Here is a 21,511-nt window from a genome sequence, read left to right as displayed (position 1 = left end):
TAAAACATCATCAAAAAAGCACAACAAAGAATGTTATTCTTGAGCCAATTCAGAAAACTCAGAGGAACTTCAGATAAAGGTCTACAGAGGAATTATTGAGTCTGTCATCTGCACCTCTAGAACAGTCTGGTTTGGCATTGAAACCAAAGAAGACAGACACTGACTTCAATAGATAATTAGAACTGCAAAAAAAAAAAAAAAAAAAGAACCCGAATTGCTACCAACCTGCCTTCCATCAAGGACCTGTATACCGCACGAGTCTAAAATAGGGCTGTGAAAATATCTACACACCCTTCACATCCTGGACATAAACCGTTTCAACTTCTGTCCTCAAAATGGCACTATACGGTCGTGATGGCCAACCTATGGCATGTGTTTATTTGGCGGCAAGCCATATTGGTGACACACCAGCCATCAGCTCCGGTGGACATGTGCCACCAGCTGATTTTTCACATTTCTGGAGGGCCAGGGTAGGCAGTTTTCACCCTCCCCAGGCTTCAGGAAAACCTCCGGAGGCTGGGGAGGGTGAAAAACAGCCCAATGGGCCAACTGGAAGTTTGTTCCTGAACGTCCGGTTGGCCTTTTGGGGCCATTTTTCACCCTCCCCAGCTTCCGGAGGGTTTCCTGAAGCCTGGGGAGGGTGAAAAATGCCCCCAATGAGTCAACTTGAAGTTCGGAAACAATCCGTTTCCAGCTTCCGGAAGGCCTGAGGAGGCCACTTTCACTCCCCAGGCTTCAGGAAAGCCTCCGGAGAGTGGGGAGGGATCACACGTGCACGCATCCGCGCACACATCAACAACTGGGCGGGAAGATTGAGTCGGCATGCGTGCGTGCAGTTTTGGCACGCCATAAGAAAAAGGTTTGCCATCACTGATCTATCTTATCTTATGGCTATCACTTTGTTGCTTGCATCTTACAATTGATATTGTTTACTTAGTATCCTACTATGATTTATGTTGATTGCTTATTTAGTATCTTAAGACTATCGCTAAGTGTTATATCTTATGATTTATGATGAATGTATTTTTACTATGACTATGATCATGATTTATCCATTATTGCTTCTATGTACACTGAGAGCTTATGCACTGGAGACAAATTCCTTGTGTGTCCAATCATACTTGGCCAATAAAGAATTCTATTTCTATTTGTAAAAAGGCGAAGATGGCAGGTGAAATGGGCAGCTGGGAGACTTAAACAAGAAGCAGTCCTTTTCCTTGCCAAGGCTTGGGGCTGGGAGGAGCCAAGCTGAGAATGGCTTGGATCAGGGTGAATCTTCATCTAATGCAGTGGTTCTCAACCTGTGGGTCGGGACCCTTTGGGGGTCGAACGACCCTTTCACAGGGGTCGCCTAAGACCACTGAAAAACACATATTTTCAAAAAAATATGGAAAACATAAAATAATCTTATGGTTGGGGGTCACCACAACATGAGGAACTGTATTAAAGGGTCACGGCATTAGGAAGGTTGAGGCCCACTGATCTAATGACAGGTGGAATTTGGTTAATGAGCGCAACATGGTTTGTCATCACTAAGCAATGCATTGTGCTATATGACCACGTTGCTTACCAAAGGAAACTTTAATACCGATTACTGTTGTTGAAGATTGCACATATGAACCCAACCAAAGCTTTATTCATTGATCTCTTAGAAAAATCATTTTTGCTGCATAGTTGGCTGGAAGTACACAGTTTCACCAATACGATTCGTAATTTCAGAAATGTAAATCACTTACTCTCCACCACCAAATTCTAAAGAAGTGACATCTCCATTGATAAAATAGGTGTTTTCTCCACTCCACTTAAAATCCTAGTGGAAATAAGGCATTAATATTAATAGGGAGATTGTGCTATCAACAATGTGCACATTGTCTTATTAGATCAGGAGGAACAAAAGAAGAAATAGAACTACACATAATCCTCAGGTTACAACCACTCATTCAGCAACTGAGGTGAGCCAAGAGCCGAGGTGGCACAGTGGTTAGGGTGCAGTACTGCAGGCCACTTTAGCTGACTGTGATCTGCAGTTCAGCGGTTCAAATCTCACCGGCTCAAGGTCGACTCAGCCTTCCATCCTTCCGAGGTGGGTGAAATGAGGACCCGGACTGTGGGGGCAAGTTGCTGACTCAATTGCTAAAAAAATTTGTAAACCGCTTAGAGAGGGCTGAAAGCCCTATGAAGCGGTATATAAGTCTAATAAATAAATAAATAAATAAATAAATAAATAAATAAATAAATAAATAAATAAATAAACCATTCAAAGTTACAATGGCACTCAACAGTGGTATTACTTCAAAGTTCCAGCAAGTTGCAGCACCCCTGTGAACACTTGTTAGCATGTTTAGAGATCAAAGAAAAAACCCAACATATGAGTTAATTCTATAGATAATCCTCAACCCTATGACCCTTTGTCCAGCAACAGTTCAAAATTACGACGATGCTGAAAAAAATGAACTTACAACCTGTGTCTGAAATTACAGCCACTGTAATGTCCCTATAGTCACTTGATCAAAATCTGGGTGCTTGGCAGCTCACCAGCGCTTACAACCACAGAGGTACTGCAATATTTCCCATCCATCAATCTCACAACATATGCCCTTTTGGCTGCCCCGTCCACAGCCCTCAACTTCAGCCCCAACGCTGCTATTGCCACTGAGAAATACCACCTCATCACCCACACCACAGCCAACCATGTCAGCAACATTACGTAAAGATTACATAGAGCTGTAGTTGTGCAGTGGTTAGAATGCAGTACTGCAGGATATTGACTGCCAAGTGCCTGCAATTTGGCAGTTTGAATCTCACCAGGCTGAAAGTTCACTCAGCCTTCCATCCTTCCAAGGTGGGTAAATGAGCACCCAGTTGGGAACAATATGCTGACTCTGTACTCAGCTTAGAGAGGGCAGTAAAGGCACTGTGAAGTGGTATATAAGTCTAAGTGCTATTGCTAAAGTTTCCCTCACTGCTCTGCATTCCATAGGCTCTGCCACACCCAGCTTAGTGTCTTTTTTCCCCCCATGGCTCACAAGGCATGCTTGCTTGTGTGCAAGACAGCTGCTGGGTATAGCAGGTCTCCATGACCCTATCCCTACTGGCCTTTCACAAGGCATAGAAGACCTGGATATATGCCTCAGCCTAGGAACCAAGTGTGTAAAGGGACCCATTTCCTGATTACATTGACATCCATAATGATAATTATTCTTGGCTGCCATATATTTTACTTTTGAACTGTATTGTAATTGCTTTTAATTGGTTTATGATGTTTATCACCTAGAATCAATTTCTGAGATAGGGAGCTACACAAGTTTAATAAGCAAATAAACAAACAAGTGTTTGATTACTCCTGAATTATCACACCACTCTTGGCTCATAAACTAATATCATTACATTCAAAGAGCACGCCAAACCAAACCACACACTTCAAAGTTTTAGCACGAGTAAATCACATTGTTCTCATATAAAGCTTTAAATTGTATCCAGAAACATACCTTGAAAACAGGATTGAATGTGTACAGAAAAGTTTCTCCAGTACCATAATAGTGGTCACTAAGTTTGAAAGCATGAGTTGCGTATGCCCCGAATATCTGCCAAAATAATATGTAGAATAGATATAATTTTAATGTTGAGATAAAAACATATTTATGGCTAATCTACTAAGTGCACAAATGAAAATTAATCTGTATGTTGCATGACTGCAGTTTATAGGGGGATATATGAATACTAAACTATCAGAAACCAAGAGCTTGTAAATCCTTAGCTTCATCTTTCCATATTCCTAAATAAAACAGGCCAAATATACCAAAGAGTTTTTCATGTCACCTTGTGAATCATACTTGGCAACTTTTAAAACATAATTCCCAATTAGCATAGGAACACAGTATGGTTGGAGAAGGCAGTAGTAAAAGAAACCTAAATCATTGTAAGTAGTTTTTACAGCAAAAAACTCAGAGGATTTACATATAACAAAGTATCTAATTTAGCCTACTATTAGCCTAAATCTTTTTTAAAATTCAAAATTTGATATATAAAGTAAAAGAAAGGGAGGGAGAGAGAGAGAGAGATGCAGAAATATAAAAGAAAATTCTGGGAAGAGGGGAAGGGAGCTACCTGGTTATCCATGTCTCTGAACTAATAAAACTGGACTATCAAGAGAAGATGATTACGATACAGAGTTTTCAAGCTGGTCCCATGCTCTTGTGTACTGTAGACAAGCTTCCATGGATATCCCTGCACTCGAGCTGGGAGGGACTGAGCAAGCTAGAACAGAAAAGAAAATGTTGTTCTTAAAAAGGCAACATGTTCCTTTTGTCAGGTAGTATGAGTAAATTTGCTGTAAATTTATAGTCACTGATATGCAGTAAGTGGGGGGAAATGTGGGGGGGGTTAGTCAGGGCATCACATGTTGGTTATTGTCCCACATGAGCGACATCATCATCTGATGATGAATTAGGCAGTCAGGATTACTAGTATAGTTTTCCTACTGGATCAAAAAGTCCAATTCTTTTCATTTAAAATGTGGCACCTTGGATATGATACATTTTCAAACAAAAGGCAATCATGGATTTAGAAAAACTATCTATCCCATTATCTTTGGAACAGAATTCTGGCCTCTAGAAAAGAGAGAGGAGCCTTGATCATATGCCAGGGAGGAAACTGGAGGAATCTTGGGTGAAATTAAGGCTACAGCAGTGACTAAAATTACATCTCCTGAAATTAATACAGAAGGCCTCAAAAATTTGGATAGGGCACAAAACATATAGGAAGTCCATTTTAAGATAAGGTAGCACATCTAGTTGCTTTACAGTGAGATACTGAAGGGAAGATGTGGCTTATGGTCTTTTTTTTACCTTTAAGAGAGGTGATTAGTTAACAGATGATTTGTCAGCTTATTATTATTATTATACAATTGTATCACAGCGGCCAGTTGTTTCGCCGAATTTGGCATTGATTACTAGTCGAGCCCCACCCAGGGGCCTAGGACATCGTAACGTATTTTCGTAATATGCGTGCAGATCTAAGCAGTGCGGCTTTTTGCATTTGACTGATGGTGATTTTGTTTGTTTGTTTGTTTTGTTTTTTGTTTATTTGTCTTGTATGCCGCCCACTCCCGAAGGACTCCAGGCGGCTCACAATAAACAAGGGGAGGGGGATAAATAGACAAAACAACACTTTAAAAATACGCAACATTCACAGTTTCCGTGGGGCTGGATATTTCACAAGCCCTCTGGCCTGCTGGAGCAGCCAGGACTTGGTGGCTTTGCGGAAGGCCGGGAGGGTAGTAAGGGTCCGGATCTCCACGGGGAGGTCGTTCCAAAGGGCTGGAGCTGCAACAGAGAAGGCTCTCTGATTTTGTCAATTTTTAACTGTTTTAAATGTAATTCCAGTGCTTTTGGAATAGCACCCAGTGTGCCAATTACCACTGGAATTACCACTGCTGGTTTGTGCCATAGTCGTTGAATTTCTATTTTTAAGTCCTGGTATTTTGCAATTTTTTCATGTTCCTTCTCGGCGACCCTGCTATCACCTGGTATTGCGATGTCTATGATTATGACCTTATTTTTCTCAACCAGTGTGATGTCTGGTGTATTATGCGCCAGTATTTTGTCCGTTTGTATACGGAAATCCCACAAGATATTGACCATCTGATTTTCGGAGACTTTTTCAGGCTGATGTTCCTACCAGTTTGTTGCTGTTTTAATACTATAATTTTTTCACTAATTCCAATGGATCATTTGTGCTACTGAATTGTGCCGCAATTTATAATCAGTCTGCACAATTTTTTTACAGCAGCTGAGTATGTGATCAACAGTTTCATCAGCTTCTTTGCAAAGTCTGCATTTGGCATCATCAAAGGATTTTTCGATTTTGGCCTTAATGGCATTTGTGCGGATGATGATGATGATGATGATGATGATGATGATTATTATTATTATTATTATATATAATAAAAGTAATTTGTTATATATTGATAGCATCCCTTTTGGGGATGACTACGGTTGTTTTCTTTCTATAGCTTGCTTGCTGTATGGGTTCAGTGTCTTCCTGTGAATAAAAGGAATTTTTTAACCTCTTGGGGTGACCTGATTGTACACCCTGGATTCAAAGTAGTGTTGGGCCAGCAACAACGACAGCGTTCAAGCTCTATTTGGAAAAGTAAAAAAAAAAAAAACTGGAGGAATTTTAAATCTAACAAATGTATTATTTATTTGTGGACTACACACCATTTTATAGGCTATCTCAAAACCATGTACCATAATAAACAAGTTGCTTTTAAAAAAAGACCCTTGTAGCATCAAACTAGCAAAGCTACGCATCTTGAATTTCAAAGTACCATGAAAAAGACAGCAACAACTCAGAGCAAAAAGAAATCATGATCAGGGTTTTACCTGTTCCACGTGCATGTTTTCTAAAAGCGCACTTTGGTTTTTTAAAGTAGGCAAAGCATCATCTTCACCATCATCTTCACAGTAGCTGCAGACACTTTGTCGGCGTTTTGCCTCTTCTACAGTTATAATCTAGGCAGATGAAAATGTGTTTACGTCTTTTGTAATGGTACATGAAAAGTTAATAAAGGAGAAAAATTATTCTATGCAGCAGTGTTTCTCAATTGCAGTAACCTGAACAGGTAGGGACTTCACCTCCCAGAAGCAGGTTGGCAGAGGAATTCTGAGAGTTGAATCCATACCTATTCATGCACTGAGGTTGAAAAACACTGCTGTATAGGGTTAAGGAATGAGAAAAATAACCTCAAATGTGGCACTGGTGAACCTCAAGGGATTTTTGTTGTAGAGATCTTGATAGAACTCATACAAACCTTTACAATAAACTGATAAAATTTAATGAAGTTGTAACAAGCTGTCAAACAGTTTGCATAACGGCTTGCCAACTCCCCTGCACTACAAAGTAGTTGTGTAAACATGTACAGAAGTTCAGGAAGTCTGTAAGTATTAAAAAAAGGAGATCAGGAAGCCTGCAAGTATCAAAAACTTTGAGCGAAGGGAAGGAAATACCTCAGTTTTCAGCCATAGCATCCATATCTTTAATTCTGTTCACATGATAGAATTAAACATAAGAACTTCTATAAAATAATTTAAATGGTTCATCTTTTTTCTTTTTTCAGCAACAGCAGCTTTTTCACTGCTATTTTTCATGTAAGCAGAGACATAAGTAATACCATGAATAGGAGAGCCAATATACAAATCAACACTTAAAAGAAATATTTAAAGTTAATATTTTAAAATTATGTACATGACATTTAAAATACTTAGTTTCAGATGTGGCTATAAAGAGAACATTCAGACACATTTCTAAATTAAAAACATTAAAATAATTAGCTTTACTATTAGCCTTATAACATTATAGGTCAATTCTTGCCATTGAATGCAATGATGAGATTGTAAAACATAGGCTGTGAGCTAAATAAGAACACTGTCTAACATCACCAAATATTGTCATTTGACATGTGAGCATCTGATTGTCATGTTAACGTTTCTTGACAATCCTGTAAAGCTTTTTTGAACTACTATATGAGACTAATCCAGAATAAGATGCCTTAAAAGGCAAAGTTGTGGTATCATGAAAATGTTCTATAATAAGACTTGTTTTAGAGAAAATTATTATGATGACCAGAATTTATTTTCTATCTTTTTATGAAGTATCTAATACAAAATAACCATTCATATAATTAAATCAGATGATAATTTATATACTGTCATCCTACATCCTAAACTTCATTTCAAGTTTGAAACATAAACTGGCATTATTTTTAATTAATTGGTTTAGTTTATCATTAAAGTTTCTCAGTATTGGAGAACTGTAGTGTTTTGCTCACGATGAGTTATATGAATAATAACATCAGTTACTAATGTTTTGATCAACAATAGTGATCAAAATATCAATATAAAATAATTAGAAAAGCAGGATATCAGAACAAAAAGGAAGTTAATATATTTCCAATCTGAAAAAAATGAAACTATTTTAAGCAATTACATTTCAAAGACAGAATAGATTTTAGGTTAAAGGTAATTCTAGTCCTCAAGTAAAAATAAAACAATATCAAAAGAACATACATGAAAAAATACTTCATAATGGGGGGGGAGGAAAATGAAAGAATTAAAATAATCAGGATCAGAAATTCATTTTAAAGCTATTGTATACTCAGTGACTAAACTATAAATTATACTAATCCCCAAAGGACTGATTTGAACTCAGACATTCAAAAGAAATAAATTCAGAAGCATGTAGCATGAACTCAAATAAGCTACCTTTCCTGAAAAGCGAAATATGCAAATTATCTTAACATTCTCAGGCACATGCTAAACAAATCAGTAAACATCAGTTTCTTTCCATTCTGCATATGCACTTACAACTCTTCCATGTGCATTCAATTCAGTGTTTTTTTGCTAAGGAACAAAAGAACTGGGGGAAAAGTCAGAGAGATTTCAGCGGATTTTCATACCTGCACAAAAGGTTCCTGTTCTTTCTCAGGCCTAGCACAATATAGAATTTGAAAATTCAAAGCCATTCCCTTAACTCTCATTTTGTTTAGCTTCGTTCTTTTCCCAGTTTCAAGGTCTGCTCACAAAAAGAAACTGTTGCTGCTTGCTTGGAGACGGAATGAAAGCATGCAGTGTATACTTCCTTGAAGAACTAACTTTCGTTTTCTCCTATATATGACAAAGAGTAACCTGGCAACCTTAAATTCATCAGAGGAACTGCCATAGAAATATCCTCAGGCAGCTGCTGCAGCCAATTTACAAAACATATCTTGATAATTATTTTGAAATTAATTTTCATTCTCTGATTTGTGAAGACCAGGCTTATTATTACCATTCCAGGAAGCTATAATGGGAATATGTAATATAATTCTGTCTCATTGACTATTTCTGGTATTACTCTTTAAGTCCATCTGATTGAACAGGCTTAATTATCATTTACTGTATGAATACTTTTTATTATGGTCACTGGCCAAATTGCAAACAAAAATGCATTAAAATAAAGTAAAAACAAAATAAGATAAACTATTACAATTGGTGGTGGGTTCATCAGTAGACAATAAAAGTCTAATTGTACAGGCAGTACAATAACATTTAGCTACATTGAAGGAAACCTAGCGTTATTTAGGAGAAATTATTTTTCTGACAACTACAGAAATGTTCCTGATCACATTTATGAACCGCCCTCCCTACAATAAAAATGATTGCTAAATTGCAGGTTGTATTCAGACATCAAAGTAAATAAATAAACCTAATTATAATTTATCAGCATGCTGCTATAAGTTGCTCAATTTGGGCCCTTTTTTACAAACCACACAGTTAACAGACTTGCCTATGACTTATTATTATGGGTGCAGTAGTTTGTGATTTAATATGTCAAAATTAGAAGCCATTGTTTCTTCAGCTGAGCCTTGTTTGGAAAGAAACAAACCACTGTTTTTGGTTCACAAATCAGGCTATGTTGAGGTTTGTTTAAACTACATTTTTTCCTATAAATTTTACGGTATTCTGAATAAAATATCAGCTTTAAATTAAATAATGTAATATCTCTACTACCTTTAAGAAACTACTCCTATATGAAACAATAATAAAGCAATAACATGAAACAATAAAAAATAGCGTACTAAGTTAATTTTCAACATTCTTCTTACTCATGAAGAGGTTTTTTCCCCAAGAACTGCCTTTGTTCCAGCAAACTTTAGTTGCTATCAATAATATAACAATCAGCATCTGCTGGGCTAAGACCTTCATCAGGAATTTACAGATTTTTTTTTTTAAAGGATGTTGGGTCTTCCTCCCATCACACCCAAAACACAGCTGTTCAATTGCAGCTCTTATATGTGGCCAATCAATGTAATTTTGTTGTTGAGTCAATTGACGTTGGAATCAAACTTAACTCTGCATGTCCCAAAGATTATTTTTCAAGACACAATTGGACGTTCTTTTCTTTTTCTTTGAAGACGTTTCGCTTACCATCCAAGAAGCTTCTTCAGTTCTGAAGTGAAGAAGGTTCTTGGATGAGAAGCAAAAGTCTTCAAGGAAAAAAAAGAAAGTCCAGTTGCCTCTTGAAAAATCCTATTTGGGATAACCACAACCTAGATGACCAAGAATCTCCATAGATACTTAATTCCAGGTAACTTCATAAGTAAATCCATATGGTTTTCTTGATAAGAATAACTGATTATAGAAGTGGTTGTGACCAGTTGTTGAGAATGGAAGATAGTAAAGTTAAAAAAAAACAATGGTTGCTTTATTGTAAATCTTATTAGCAAAATTAAGACAGTAGCTATCAAGCTTACAGGTTTAGAATTTTATAACTGTAGGACTTTATTGTGACCAAAAAAATATAAAGGCACATATTGCTTTAATTGCTCTGTGTAAATTTAACTACTTTGTATTTGCTAACTTTGATTGTTGCTAGGTTCCATCCTGTAGAAAGATTATACCTTGTTTGCAATATAGTGACATAAAACCTATGTTTTAACTGTCTGGAAGATGCAAAAAAAATTGTACGTTTCAGCTGTGCAACATTGCTAATTATATTAACTATCTTAAAATATTTTCAGATTAGGGATGCTGGTTGGAGCCCAACATAACTAGAGGACACTTGAAAAGTTCCTCTTTTCATAATTAGAGCATTTGTCCATATTCTGTATTTATAACCACATCCAGAGTATACCCATGCAAAACTAACTCCATGTATTCTTAACAAATAGAAGTTAATTCTAATACCTTAAACCAGAGATGTCAAACTGAAGCCTGTGGGCCAGATGCGGCCTCAGGGTGCTTGGATCTGGCCCATGGGGCTGCCCTGTAAACAGTGAAGGACTGTCCTGTGATGCCTCTGGCAGTGAAAATGGAGCTTGGGAGGGCATGCACAGCCCTCCCAAGCTTCGTTTTTGCTGGCAGAAGGTTCCAGGAGGCAGCCGAAAATGGAACTCGGGAGTCGCAGCTGAAAACAGAGCTTGGGTGCCTGTTTTCACTGGCAGAGCGCTCGAGCCACCACAGGTGCCCCCGACATGAGTGATGCCAAGCTGGCCACGCCCCTTGGCCCCACCCACCACCCCACCACAAGGTCAAACACAACGCTGATGCCACCCTCAATGAAATCAAATTTGACACCCCGCCTTAAACTAAAACAACACTAAATCAGACAACAATTATACACATAAAAAAGAAGAAAAATCTGCCTGGATTTTGATGATGGTTTATACAAACACAGAGTAACTGATCAAAGTTATGATACCAAAAGATAACTCTACCCAACAGAATGAACAAAGGAGATAGGTTAGCAACTTACATTCATTTTTAAGTTTCTGAATAGCCCAATAATTTTTTCCATACTTTCTCATCTCATTTTCACCCATCAATTCATGTCATCTAACAAAATATTGTGGTCTCTCTCAGATCACATTCATTAACTAAGTTGCATATTTCCCTAAACTCTGGGGTTTTTTCAATGTTTTTTTTTTCAATTCATTAGAGCATAACATAGAACTACCACTAACTATGTTATTTTATAATCATATACAACAATCTAAATAACACCATACTTTCCTTTGAGCCCTTAATTCATAATTAAATTTCATTTCCATTCATGTGCTGATTATCACCACTCCACAAATCAGGAAACTTTCATTGCATTCTATTTTCCCTTACTCTTATGTTCATCAGTTCAAGAGATACCTATTTTTCTTTTATTTCACTTGTTAATTAATGCTGTCTAATATTCATATGTCACAAGCTTTCGCACAGCTATGGTGTCACCAGATGTGCTAATGGGCATTTTCCATCATGCTTTGGGTCAATCGAACTTTTCATATAAAGCTTTATTAAGAAAACAAAGAGGAAAGTAGGTTTCCAGTCTTAGATATACTTACATTGTATGACTAGGATGCAGGAAGTTATTTCATATACTTGTTTACAGATTTATATAATAAAAGGAAAAATGAATTATGGTCTTGGAGTTACAAAAACTGATTAAGAATTAGATTGAAATATAACTGATCAAAGAGCGAGAAAAGTAAAAAAAAGACGAGGAAATTCGGTGGGGGGGGGGACATTTTCCCAAATGAAACTAATACTAGTTGAAATATATTTCATAAACTCCTATTTGTTCCTAAATATATTTGATAAACTCCAATTTGTTCCTAAATTGAACATATGTGACAGGGAACTTTACTTTTGGCTCTGGGAATATTCATTCACTAAGCAAAAGATATTTCAGTAATCTTGAATCTTATAAAATGGAGTTTAATTAACATTTTGAATGTTGCAATGGAGAAGTGGCTTTATTTGACCTATGGCTAATCAGATGATACCTGGTGTAAAACTAGATTAAGAAATTTATTATATATTTAAGCATCATCTATGAAATGCCCAGCTGTAAGAAAGTACTTTAAGAGCCAATAGTCAAGCAGCATATAGAAGATGAGAATCAAATCCTTTTATATTGTCTCTTCCCCTTACACCTGACACAGTTATTTGTTTTTCAATTGTCAGTTGGCAAACACAAGAACTATAACCTGGACCAAAAAGAAACAATCCAGAGGATAAGGGGATTACAGCAGAAAACTGTTAATTGCACTGTACAGTCTCAGATAATTCCAAAATCAAGAAACAAAGCACTCACCTCCCAGCTTTTTGTTGAAGGTTCACTGAAGAAATTGTCTATCATGTCAAGCTCCTCCTTTTCCACCACCACAAAACCCTGTTCCTTAGCATCTTTGCCATATACATCTGGAGACCATTGTACAAAAAAGGTATACAGATGATCTACCCTGTCGAACAATAAAAAAAAGTTAAAGGCTCTAAAAATAATAAACTGCAAGGTGCAAATTCACTCAATTGCTAATCAAGTTTGTTCTTATGTTGTTAGTTGCAAAGTCATGTCTGATCCATCACGACCCCATGGACAACATTCCTCCAGGCCTTCCTGTCCTCTATCATCTCCTGGAGCCTATTTAAGCTCCCGCCGACTGCTTCGGTGAATCCATCCAGCCACTTCATTCTCTGTCGTTCCCTTCTTCTTTTGCCCTCAATCTTTCCCAGCATTAGGCTCTTCTCCAGTGAGTCAAGTTTAGTATCTGTCTAAAGAAGATTTTGCTCAAGCATATAATGCCACCAGAGCCATCATTGCAGAATTTTACCCATGAGCTTTAAAGGTAGTCTTTTTTATTGGCTGGGGACCCAACAGCTGCTGGGAAATGATAGTTCCTGATTTCTTGAAAAACAAGATGGAATCATACCAGAGATAGATGATCCTGGCTCCAACAAGCCAACAAGCAAATACCTTTCTCTTCCTTCTCCAAGTACATTTTGGTCTCTCCTATGAATAGTGGTTAGTCAAGGCTGGGAGTTGTACATTTTGTGCAGAAAATATCTTCTAATAAACATATAAACATCAATAGTAAAGTGCCATATTAGTGCACTGGTAAACTAATGTATTCTGACAATGTCATTTCTTCATCAATTGCAGCCACCATGCAGTTCTTCTGACCCAACTTTGCAGAAAGAACACTATAGCATAAAGAATGAATAATTCAAGTTTGACAGACAGTGGTCAACCCATTTAAAGGACAAATTCTCAGAAAAAAAAAACTATTAGCCTAGAGCAGTGATGGCGAACCTATGACACGCGTGTCAGTGCTGACACGCGTAGCCATTTGGGGTGACACGCACAGGATTTCATGCGATTCATCCTCGGCTCCTGCACGGCGCCGAGGATGAAAGAATCTGTGCTGGAGGAACGGGGGGGCGGGACGTGTGATCTCCCCCGCCCACACTCACTTACTGTATCGCCGCCGCCCCTTTCTGAGCGCAGGGGCTGCTGGTAAGGCGTGCGTGCCGTGCGCACACATGTCATCAGCGCAGCGAGGGAGGACCCACAGGAGAGGAGCGCGGGAACAGTGCATGCCTTCTCCAGTCAGGCCGGCACAGAGAGTCTACTCCTGGGACTGTCGGTTACGACCGCACCACAGCAGGGAACAGCGGAGTGCCAACGGGAACTGTGAGCGCCATTTTTGTAGTTTAAACTATAAATTGCGCAAAATTATGTTTTTGTCGAAGTGACACACAACGCGAGTTATGCTCGATTTTTTGCCGATTTTTGACACACCACGCCAAAAAGGTTGCCCATCACTGGCCTAGAGAGTCCGTGGTAAAGACAACTTGTAAAGTTGACAAACTATAAATATTGTAATTCTTTGCAACTGTACCTGCACTTCTACCTAAATTTGATAGCAATGAATAAGGAGAGCTAAAATGTTACACAAAGGCAATAGAAATACAAAAGCCAGTTTCTCATAAAGTTTTGTAACAGAATGACGTTGTGCTTTAAATTGGCCAAGATCAGTGGTGGGTTGCAGGCGGTAGGTCCCGATATGGGTGTACTGGAGTCTGCCCGGAGCACTGGGTACCATTCCGGTACGGTATTCTGGAGGGCCCACCCGCCCGTGCTCCTTCCCTGTCTTTAAACTCTTCAGTGCTTCCGTGCACATACACAGAGCGTACAGCGCCTGTGCGACCCTCCGCCGAGCAGCTGGAGCATAGTGGAGGCTCACGGAGGCATCGCTGGACAGTAATGTGCATGCGCATGCTGCGTGCATGTGTGCACGTTCATGTGCAGGATGCCGGGCCCCATTGCAACCATACCAGTTGCAACGGGATCCGGAACCCACCACTGCCCAAGATGAAACTTTATCTCTCATTCTGTTCCTAGAGCTTAACTTAACGTTATTAACATGATCAAAGGCTTTCAGATTAGAAATGCTAAGTGACACCAGTCAAAACAACCAAATGACCTTGACTGCCAACCTTTATACAGCCTCTCTCCTAACACTAATATTTTTACAAATAAGCTTCACCAAGGCTTATCCCAGGCAATAACAAAGTACCAGGCCTTGTTTTGCCCAGCCACACAAGGCAGCCAATAGAAACCCAGTAGGGTATCACCTTTGCATGAAACTGTCAGCAAGGAGGCATCTCCCAAAAAATGGATTTAGTTTCAATGTTTAGGGGCGGTTAGCCTTGACTTCTGCAGTTATTAACCCAAAAGGATGAGTAATAAAAATGCAGCAAACATTACTAAGACATTCCTCAATATTATATTATTAACTAATTTTCTTATCCATTATGGGTTTTTCTGAACTGTCAGCCTTTAATTTGCCTCTGTTTCTGTAGTTATAACAGAGTTTTATTTTATTTTATAGTTGTTTTAATTTCTGTTAGGTGTAATTGTTCAGCATTGTTATCATTGTTTTCTTCAAAAAGAACATAATAGAAATTGACATAATAAATATAATTAAAATTATAATTTAAAAAATCAGAAGATAATTCTGATACATTTCTCCTAGGTGCATGTTTAAGGCAGAAGTGTATATGCATGTGTACTTTAAAATGATATTACAAGCAACTTTAAAAGAGCCTGCAAGGTAATGAAACTGTAGAGACTTTAGCTTGTGCTGTTCTATACTACTCTTACTAAGGGTTTCAGCAATGTACATTGTCCCACACTTTGATTGAACGTTCTAATGCTCAACCAGAAGCATAAAAGAAAGGCAATGTTTCTTGTTGAAATATATGAACTGCATGGATCAATAGAAAATTGGCTAAGGCTGAAAACTGCAACTTTTAAATAAAATCAATACTTCAGTTCATCTCAGAAATAAAATGTATACCATATCCAAGCTCCAAATATTACATTAGGGGCCAATTTGATGTGGTGGTTAAGGCATCGGGTTAGAAATAGGGAGAGTATGAGTTCTAGTTCCACCTTAGACACAAAGCTAACTTGGGCCAGTCAGCCTCTCTCAGCCCTAGGAAGCGGAAGGCAATGGCAAACCACTTCTGAAATCTTGTCAAGAAAACTGCAGGGACTTGTCCAGGCAGCCACCAGAAGTCAAGACTGACTTGAAGGTAAAAAAATAAATATTACTTCCCCCTTTAAAAGCATTTGTAGCAGTTTCTACGTTCCAATACTTTTGAAGCTTCATACAGAGTGATAACCAAACAGCTATAAACCACCAAACGTCTTTTACAGCAAGTACATACAAATATAGCATAAAGCAAAATATTTATACTCACTCTGCAGTGCTCTTAACATTCCCCATTGCAAGAAACACAATGAAGGATCTTCAGTCAGCTAGGTCAGATGCAATTGTATAACTGGGTCAACGGGAATATTTGAACAAAAGCCCTTATAAAGCACAAGTCTTTAATGATTACTACTCCTTAAGGTATGCGCAAAAAGATAAGGAGCCTTCCTTAAGAAGGATACCTATTTCACAATCACAGGGCAAGAGTAGTCAAGCCTCTGTTTAATGCAGTTTCATTATCTGAGATGATGAAGTACTGTTCTGCTACATGTCTAAAGTCACAACCAGGGCAACAACATCCAGCAGGCGACAACTGCAGTTAGGACATACTGCACGTCATTGCAACGTACCTTAAGTCATCTAAACTGCTATGTCAGCAAACTTGTCAGCTACCTAATATCACTTCCAGGGTATGTGCTATATTGAAGAAAAAAATAACAACACTCAGGAAACCTCTTAAAGACTAACAAACTTCAGCCAAATGTTCATTGCGCAGAGTCCACTTGAAAGATTTCATCAAGTGGCTATTCTGTTGTAAAGATTCTTTAAATCTCTTAACACACTGTAATGATGAGAGAACTGACATGTAACACATGAGACATGTTAAATGTAACATGCTAAGAGAGATGGCATATTACTAAAGAACACTTTTGAACAATTCTTAGATGACAATTGAAATATGAAACACATCAATGGAAATGCTGGAGAGCATTACAGAAATTGCAACAGCAATAGCACTTAGACTTATACACTGCTTCACAGTGCTTTACAGATCTCTGTAAGCCAGGAGTGTCAAACTCAAGGGCCATGGGGCAGATCTGGCCTGTGAGATACTTAGATCCAGTCTACAGGGCCACCCTGGAAACAGTGTAGGTTCTGCCTGTGGTGCCTCTGCCAGCTCCGTTTTCACTGGCAGAGGGTTACAGGAGGTTATCGCAGCCGAAAACGGACCTCACAAGAGCCGCAGTGGCCCTACCCAGCTCCATTTTTGCTGGCAAAGGGTTGCAGGAAGCCGTCACAGCCAAAAACAGAGCTCAGGAGCATATTTTCACTGGCAGAGTGCTTGGGCCACCACCACCCTGGCCATTCCCCTGAAGTCAAACACAACTCTGAAACTCAATGAAATTGAATTTGACACCCTGCTGTAAGCTAGTTACATAGTAAGCATATTGCCTCCAACAATCTGGATCCTCATTTTACCGACCTTGGAAGGATGGAAGGCTCAGTCAACCATGAGCTGCTCAGAATCAAATGCATTACTGCATTCTAACCACTGCGCCACCACAACTCTTTAAATTGAATGTTCTCAAGAAGGGGGAAATTTTCACTTTTTTTTCAAGGACAAATGACTTGTTCAGGTTTATTTTAGATGACTTCATCAACAGAACCATGCATTTTGATAGATGGTCACTGGTTTTCTGAAAACACACACACTCATACACACTTTGAAAAGGACCCAAGAAGCATTTCACAAAGACCTTGAACATACCTTTCTCGAGGGACAGCAAACCAGTATTCCGGTTGCTTTCGTCTTTATATTGTTGATCCGTCACAGCTGACTGGGAAATGAAAGTCTTCCTCATAGGCATGCCCACTTTGATGCACAGAAACATTGGTGGGGTCTTGCTTTTTTCCTCTTTTGAAGGAAGCATATCTGAATTCAAGAGATTGTCCAGTCACAAAATAACTAACAGTAATAATGTAACAAATACTTATATAGAAATACCAATGCATTTGATATAAATCATATTACCCAGTTCTCCTACATAACAATCATTATGTTGCTAATCAATAAAATTGCAGAATTTCTAAAATAAAATAAAATCATAGAAAATATAAATGGAGTCATCTTTCTGCTCTACAGTTATGGGAGGAATATTGATGAGAGTATGTATGGCTACTTTTTAAGTCTCAGTTCCCTGAAAAGAGAAATTTGTTGAATTCCATCTCTACTCTTTCATTATGAAAGTTTTTATACTTAAAAAAAACTTTTGCCAGTTAGATTGTTAAACTTTAATCTACTGTATGCTATTCTATTTCTTACTGATCATGTTTTACATTTTAATGCACGAGTTTTCTGAGAGAGAAAACTAATGTGAAGTGCTCAAGCACTCTTTCTGTATGTTTCTAGATAACTGCAGAAACCTACCGTATTTTTCATAGTATAAGATGCACCTTTTTCTCTCAAAAAAGAGGCTGAAAATCTGGATACATCTTATACACTGATTACAGCATTTTTCTCCTCCCGAAACCCTGCCCCCTTCACCAAAATGGCCATGCGTAGCTTTTAGGAGGCTTTCAGAGTGCCTGGGGGCTGGGGAAGGCAGAAATGAGCCTTTTTTGCTCAATTTTGCTCCCCCCCAGGCCCAAGGAGCACTCTATAAGCCTCCTAAAGGCTATCCATGCCCCTTTTTTGGAAAAAATGGACCTGTTTTTGTGAAAAATGGGCCATTTTTTGCTCGTTTTTGCCCCCCTCCCAGGAGCACTCTACAAGCCTCCTAAAGTCTATTTATGCCCTTTTGTTTGAAAAAGAAATGGGCCCGTTCTCATGAAAACAGGCCATTTTTGGGAAGTTTTCAGAGTGCAAAAACTTTTTTTTAATTTGCCTCTTCAAAACCTTAGTGTGTCTTATACTCCGATACGTCTTATACTCCAAAAGATATGATATTCCTTGAAAGTCAAACTTTTACAAATACCATATTTTTCAGAGTAAAAGACGCACCTTTTTCTCTCAAAAAAGACGCTGAAAATCTGGGTGTGTCTTATACACTGAATACAGCATTTTTTGCCTCCCAAAACCCTGTCCCTTCACCAAAATGGCCGTGCATAGCTTTTACAAGGCTTTCAGAGAGTCCTGGGAGCTGGGGAAGAAATGAGTGAAAAATGGCCCATTTTTGCCTACCCAGCCCCCAGCAGCACTCTATAAGCTTCTTAAAGGCTATTCAGGCCCTTTTAAAAAATACAGACCCATTTTCGTGAATTTTGGGAGGTTCGCAGAGTGCAAAAACTTTTTTCTTTAATTTTCCTCTTCAAAACCTTGCTGTGTTATACTCCAGTGCATCTTATACTCTGAAATATGCGGTAGTACACAAACATTACATCTAATACAGATGTTATGCCTGTATCTGATGCATGTCAGAGGTTTTTGTTTTTTTCTTCAGAAATTCTATCTGTAAAAGTATTTTGAGAGAGGGGAGAGGGAGGGAGAGATATTTTCCCAACAAGATCATATATCTTGCAGCAAGACCTTGGTAAAAGCTATTGTCATGACAATCCTAGAAATTTGAACACTAAGAACTCATACATATACACACAGAGAAATAAGCAAGCAGTAACACATTCAGCAACTGTCTTGGTCATTATCTATAGATATAACAGCAAAAGTATGATATCACCCAATGTGGAATAGCAGAATCAGTCTCTGAAGAAACATTTTAGAGCCTGAGTGATCAAAAGGTTATCTTTACTTCTGGGTGTTTGGTTAGCCTTAACAACAGAGAGGATTAGAGCTTAACATAAGAAAAACATGATTGTGTGATATAATGGAAGAAGTTGTTCGAATGCTAAGCAAGTTTTGTAGTGACACCCCCCCCTCCAGGACCAATTTTAATTAATTAATGATGCAGCATAAGATTTGTATGTACAGAATGGATATCAGGCTGAATCAAAAATTATTAACTTTATAAGGAAAGTAGACAAAGTGGAAAAAGGAATTTAGGTTTTAAAAAAAAACAAATATGGCAAACAGGTTTACCTTCAATGGGCACTTGGACTCTCTGCAACAGCCACAGTCTGACTTCAGAGTTCTTATCTAAATGAGATGTCAAAAAGGAGTATCTAATCCTTCACATGTTTTTTTCTCTGCTGCTACTGAGCTAGCTTCCAACAAAGGCTCATTTCTTACAACGGAGCAGGATTCAAGTCCTTCCTTTTTGACAACAAGAACTTCAGTGGATTGGGATTTTGAAGAGCTGAGCGTGAGATCTATGCCCCCAGGCATATTTCTCTTTCTTCCTTGACTTCATCCTTAGGCAAGTAATCAATAGGTGATGTTTCATCTTTATCATGATTGAGGTAAAATTCAATAAGCTTGTCTTTATTCACCTCTTTGTTTGCATCCAAGTTTATCTCTATCTTATTGGTTGGTGAACTTCCGCCCTTGTTCATTTCAGGCATCACATCCAGCTTTTCACAGGTGTCTAGATCTAGATCGTTCTTAGAAAGTTTATGCTTTACCCCAGATGAATCTAACACTGGTTGCTCATAATTGTCTTTGTTACTTGCTTGCAACTGAACCTCCTTTTTTGTTTTGCAATGATCCGTGTGAAGGTCAGCTGATCCAGCATCTCTACAATCTATTTTACTATCAATCTGCAATGAAGTCTTGTCTACCTCAATAAAGCCATCTTGCTCCAGAAGGGAATTGTCTTTGCTTAAGTCCAGAGTTATATTTGATGCAGAACATTCTGCAGGGTAAGTTTTCAAAGTCACCTGTTCTGAAGACTCAGGAGTAACAGAGGCCTTTGGCATTTCTACTGATCCGGGTGTGACTAGGGGAGGACTTGCAGAAGGCTTCAGGATTTTGAAATCTGAAGATTTCTCTTTGTCTGAATATTTTATTGGTCTGGAATTAGGAGCAACAAAACTATCTGGTTTCGGTTGCTTCTTTTCTTTGTTCATGGCTTTAAATTTACTGAAAGGATTGATGTCCTTCTCAGAGGCAAGATCTTCCCATTCACCGGGCCTGTACAGAGGACAAAGATCCTTTGGAATATCGCTGCCAGGACAGGTGGTAGGGTGTATATGGAGTATTAAAAATGGAGAACAAAATGAAAATAAATGAGAGACATAAATACTTAAATAAACTTAAAATACTTAAAATAATTAAATAAAATTCAAATATGACAACAAAAGAGACATCAACTGAAATGTACCAAAAACAACATGGAAATAACATGAATTAACCAAACAACTTTCTTCAAAATAAATGAAAGTTAATTAAAATAAAGTAATTATAAAGTTGAAATAATTGTGGAAGTAGGAATATCAGTTTATCTGAAGCAGCTTATAGATACTTTAAAAGAATAAGGGACAAAAATAACTTTGAGATGGCAAGGGAAACAAATAAACATCATGAGATTTTTTTTTTACAACAATAGAAAAAAATTGGCAGCAGGCATAAAAATTCCCAAAAAATTTAAAGCCTGCAATAACAAAAAAATAATTAATTTTAATTGTAGATTTATATAGCAGCCCAACTGACATGTGACCAAGTCATGAAATCTTAACTGTAGCAACCACTACAGCAAGCACATACAAATATGTTTTATTAAAATGTCTGGAATTTTAAATCAGGTTAACTGTTCAATTTTAACAGAATCAAATAATCAAAGCCATCTAAAAATAATAATTAAAAAACAT

At 38.0% G+C, this 21,511-nt stretch overlaps 1 protein-coding gene across 1 annotated transcript in view; it reads right to left on the bottom strand.

The window, feature by feature from the left end:
• Positions 1 to 21,511, bottom strand: part of NCOA7 (nuclear receptor coactivator 7) — a 75,920-nt gene that overhangs the window by 3,994 nt on the left and 50,415 nt on the right. The window contains 12 exon segments of the mRNA XM_032215186.1: positions 1,737 to 1,810; positions 3,489 to 3,584; positions 4,108 to 4,126; positions 4,128 to 4,161; positions 4,164 to 4,257; positions 6,387 to 6,515; positions 12,628 to 12,775; positions 17,580 to 17,625; positions 17,628 to 17,744; positions 19,845 to 19,916; positions 19,919 to 20,089; positions 20,092 to 20,867. Coding sequence (XP_032071077.1) covers positions 1,737 to 1,810; positions 3,489 to 3,584; positions 4,108 to 4,126; positions 4,128 to 4,161; positions 4,164 to 4,257; positions 6,387 to 6,515; positions 12,628 to 12,775; positions 17,580 to 17,625; positions 17,628 to 17,744; positions 19,845 to 19,916; positions 19,919 to 20,089; positions 20,092 to 20,867 — 1,776 coding nt within the window.

Source organism: Thamnophis elegans, chromosome 4 (assembly GCF_009769535.1).
Source record: "Thamnophis elegans isolate rThaEle1 chromosome 4, rThaEle1.pri, whole genome shotgun sequence".
Lineage (NCBI taxonomy): Eukaryota > Metazoa > Chordata > Lepidosauria > Squamata > Colubridae > Thamnophis > Thamnophis elegans.
This window is presented reverse-complemented; position numbering and strand designations above follow the sequence as displayed.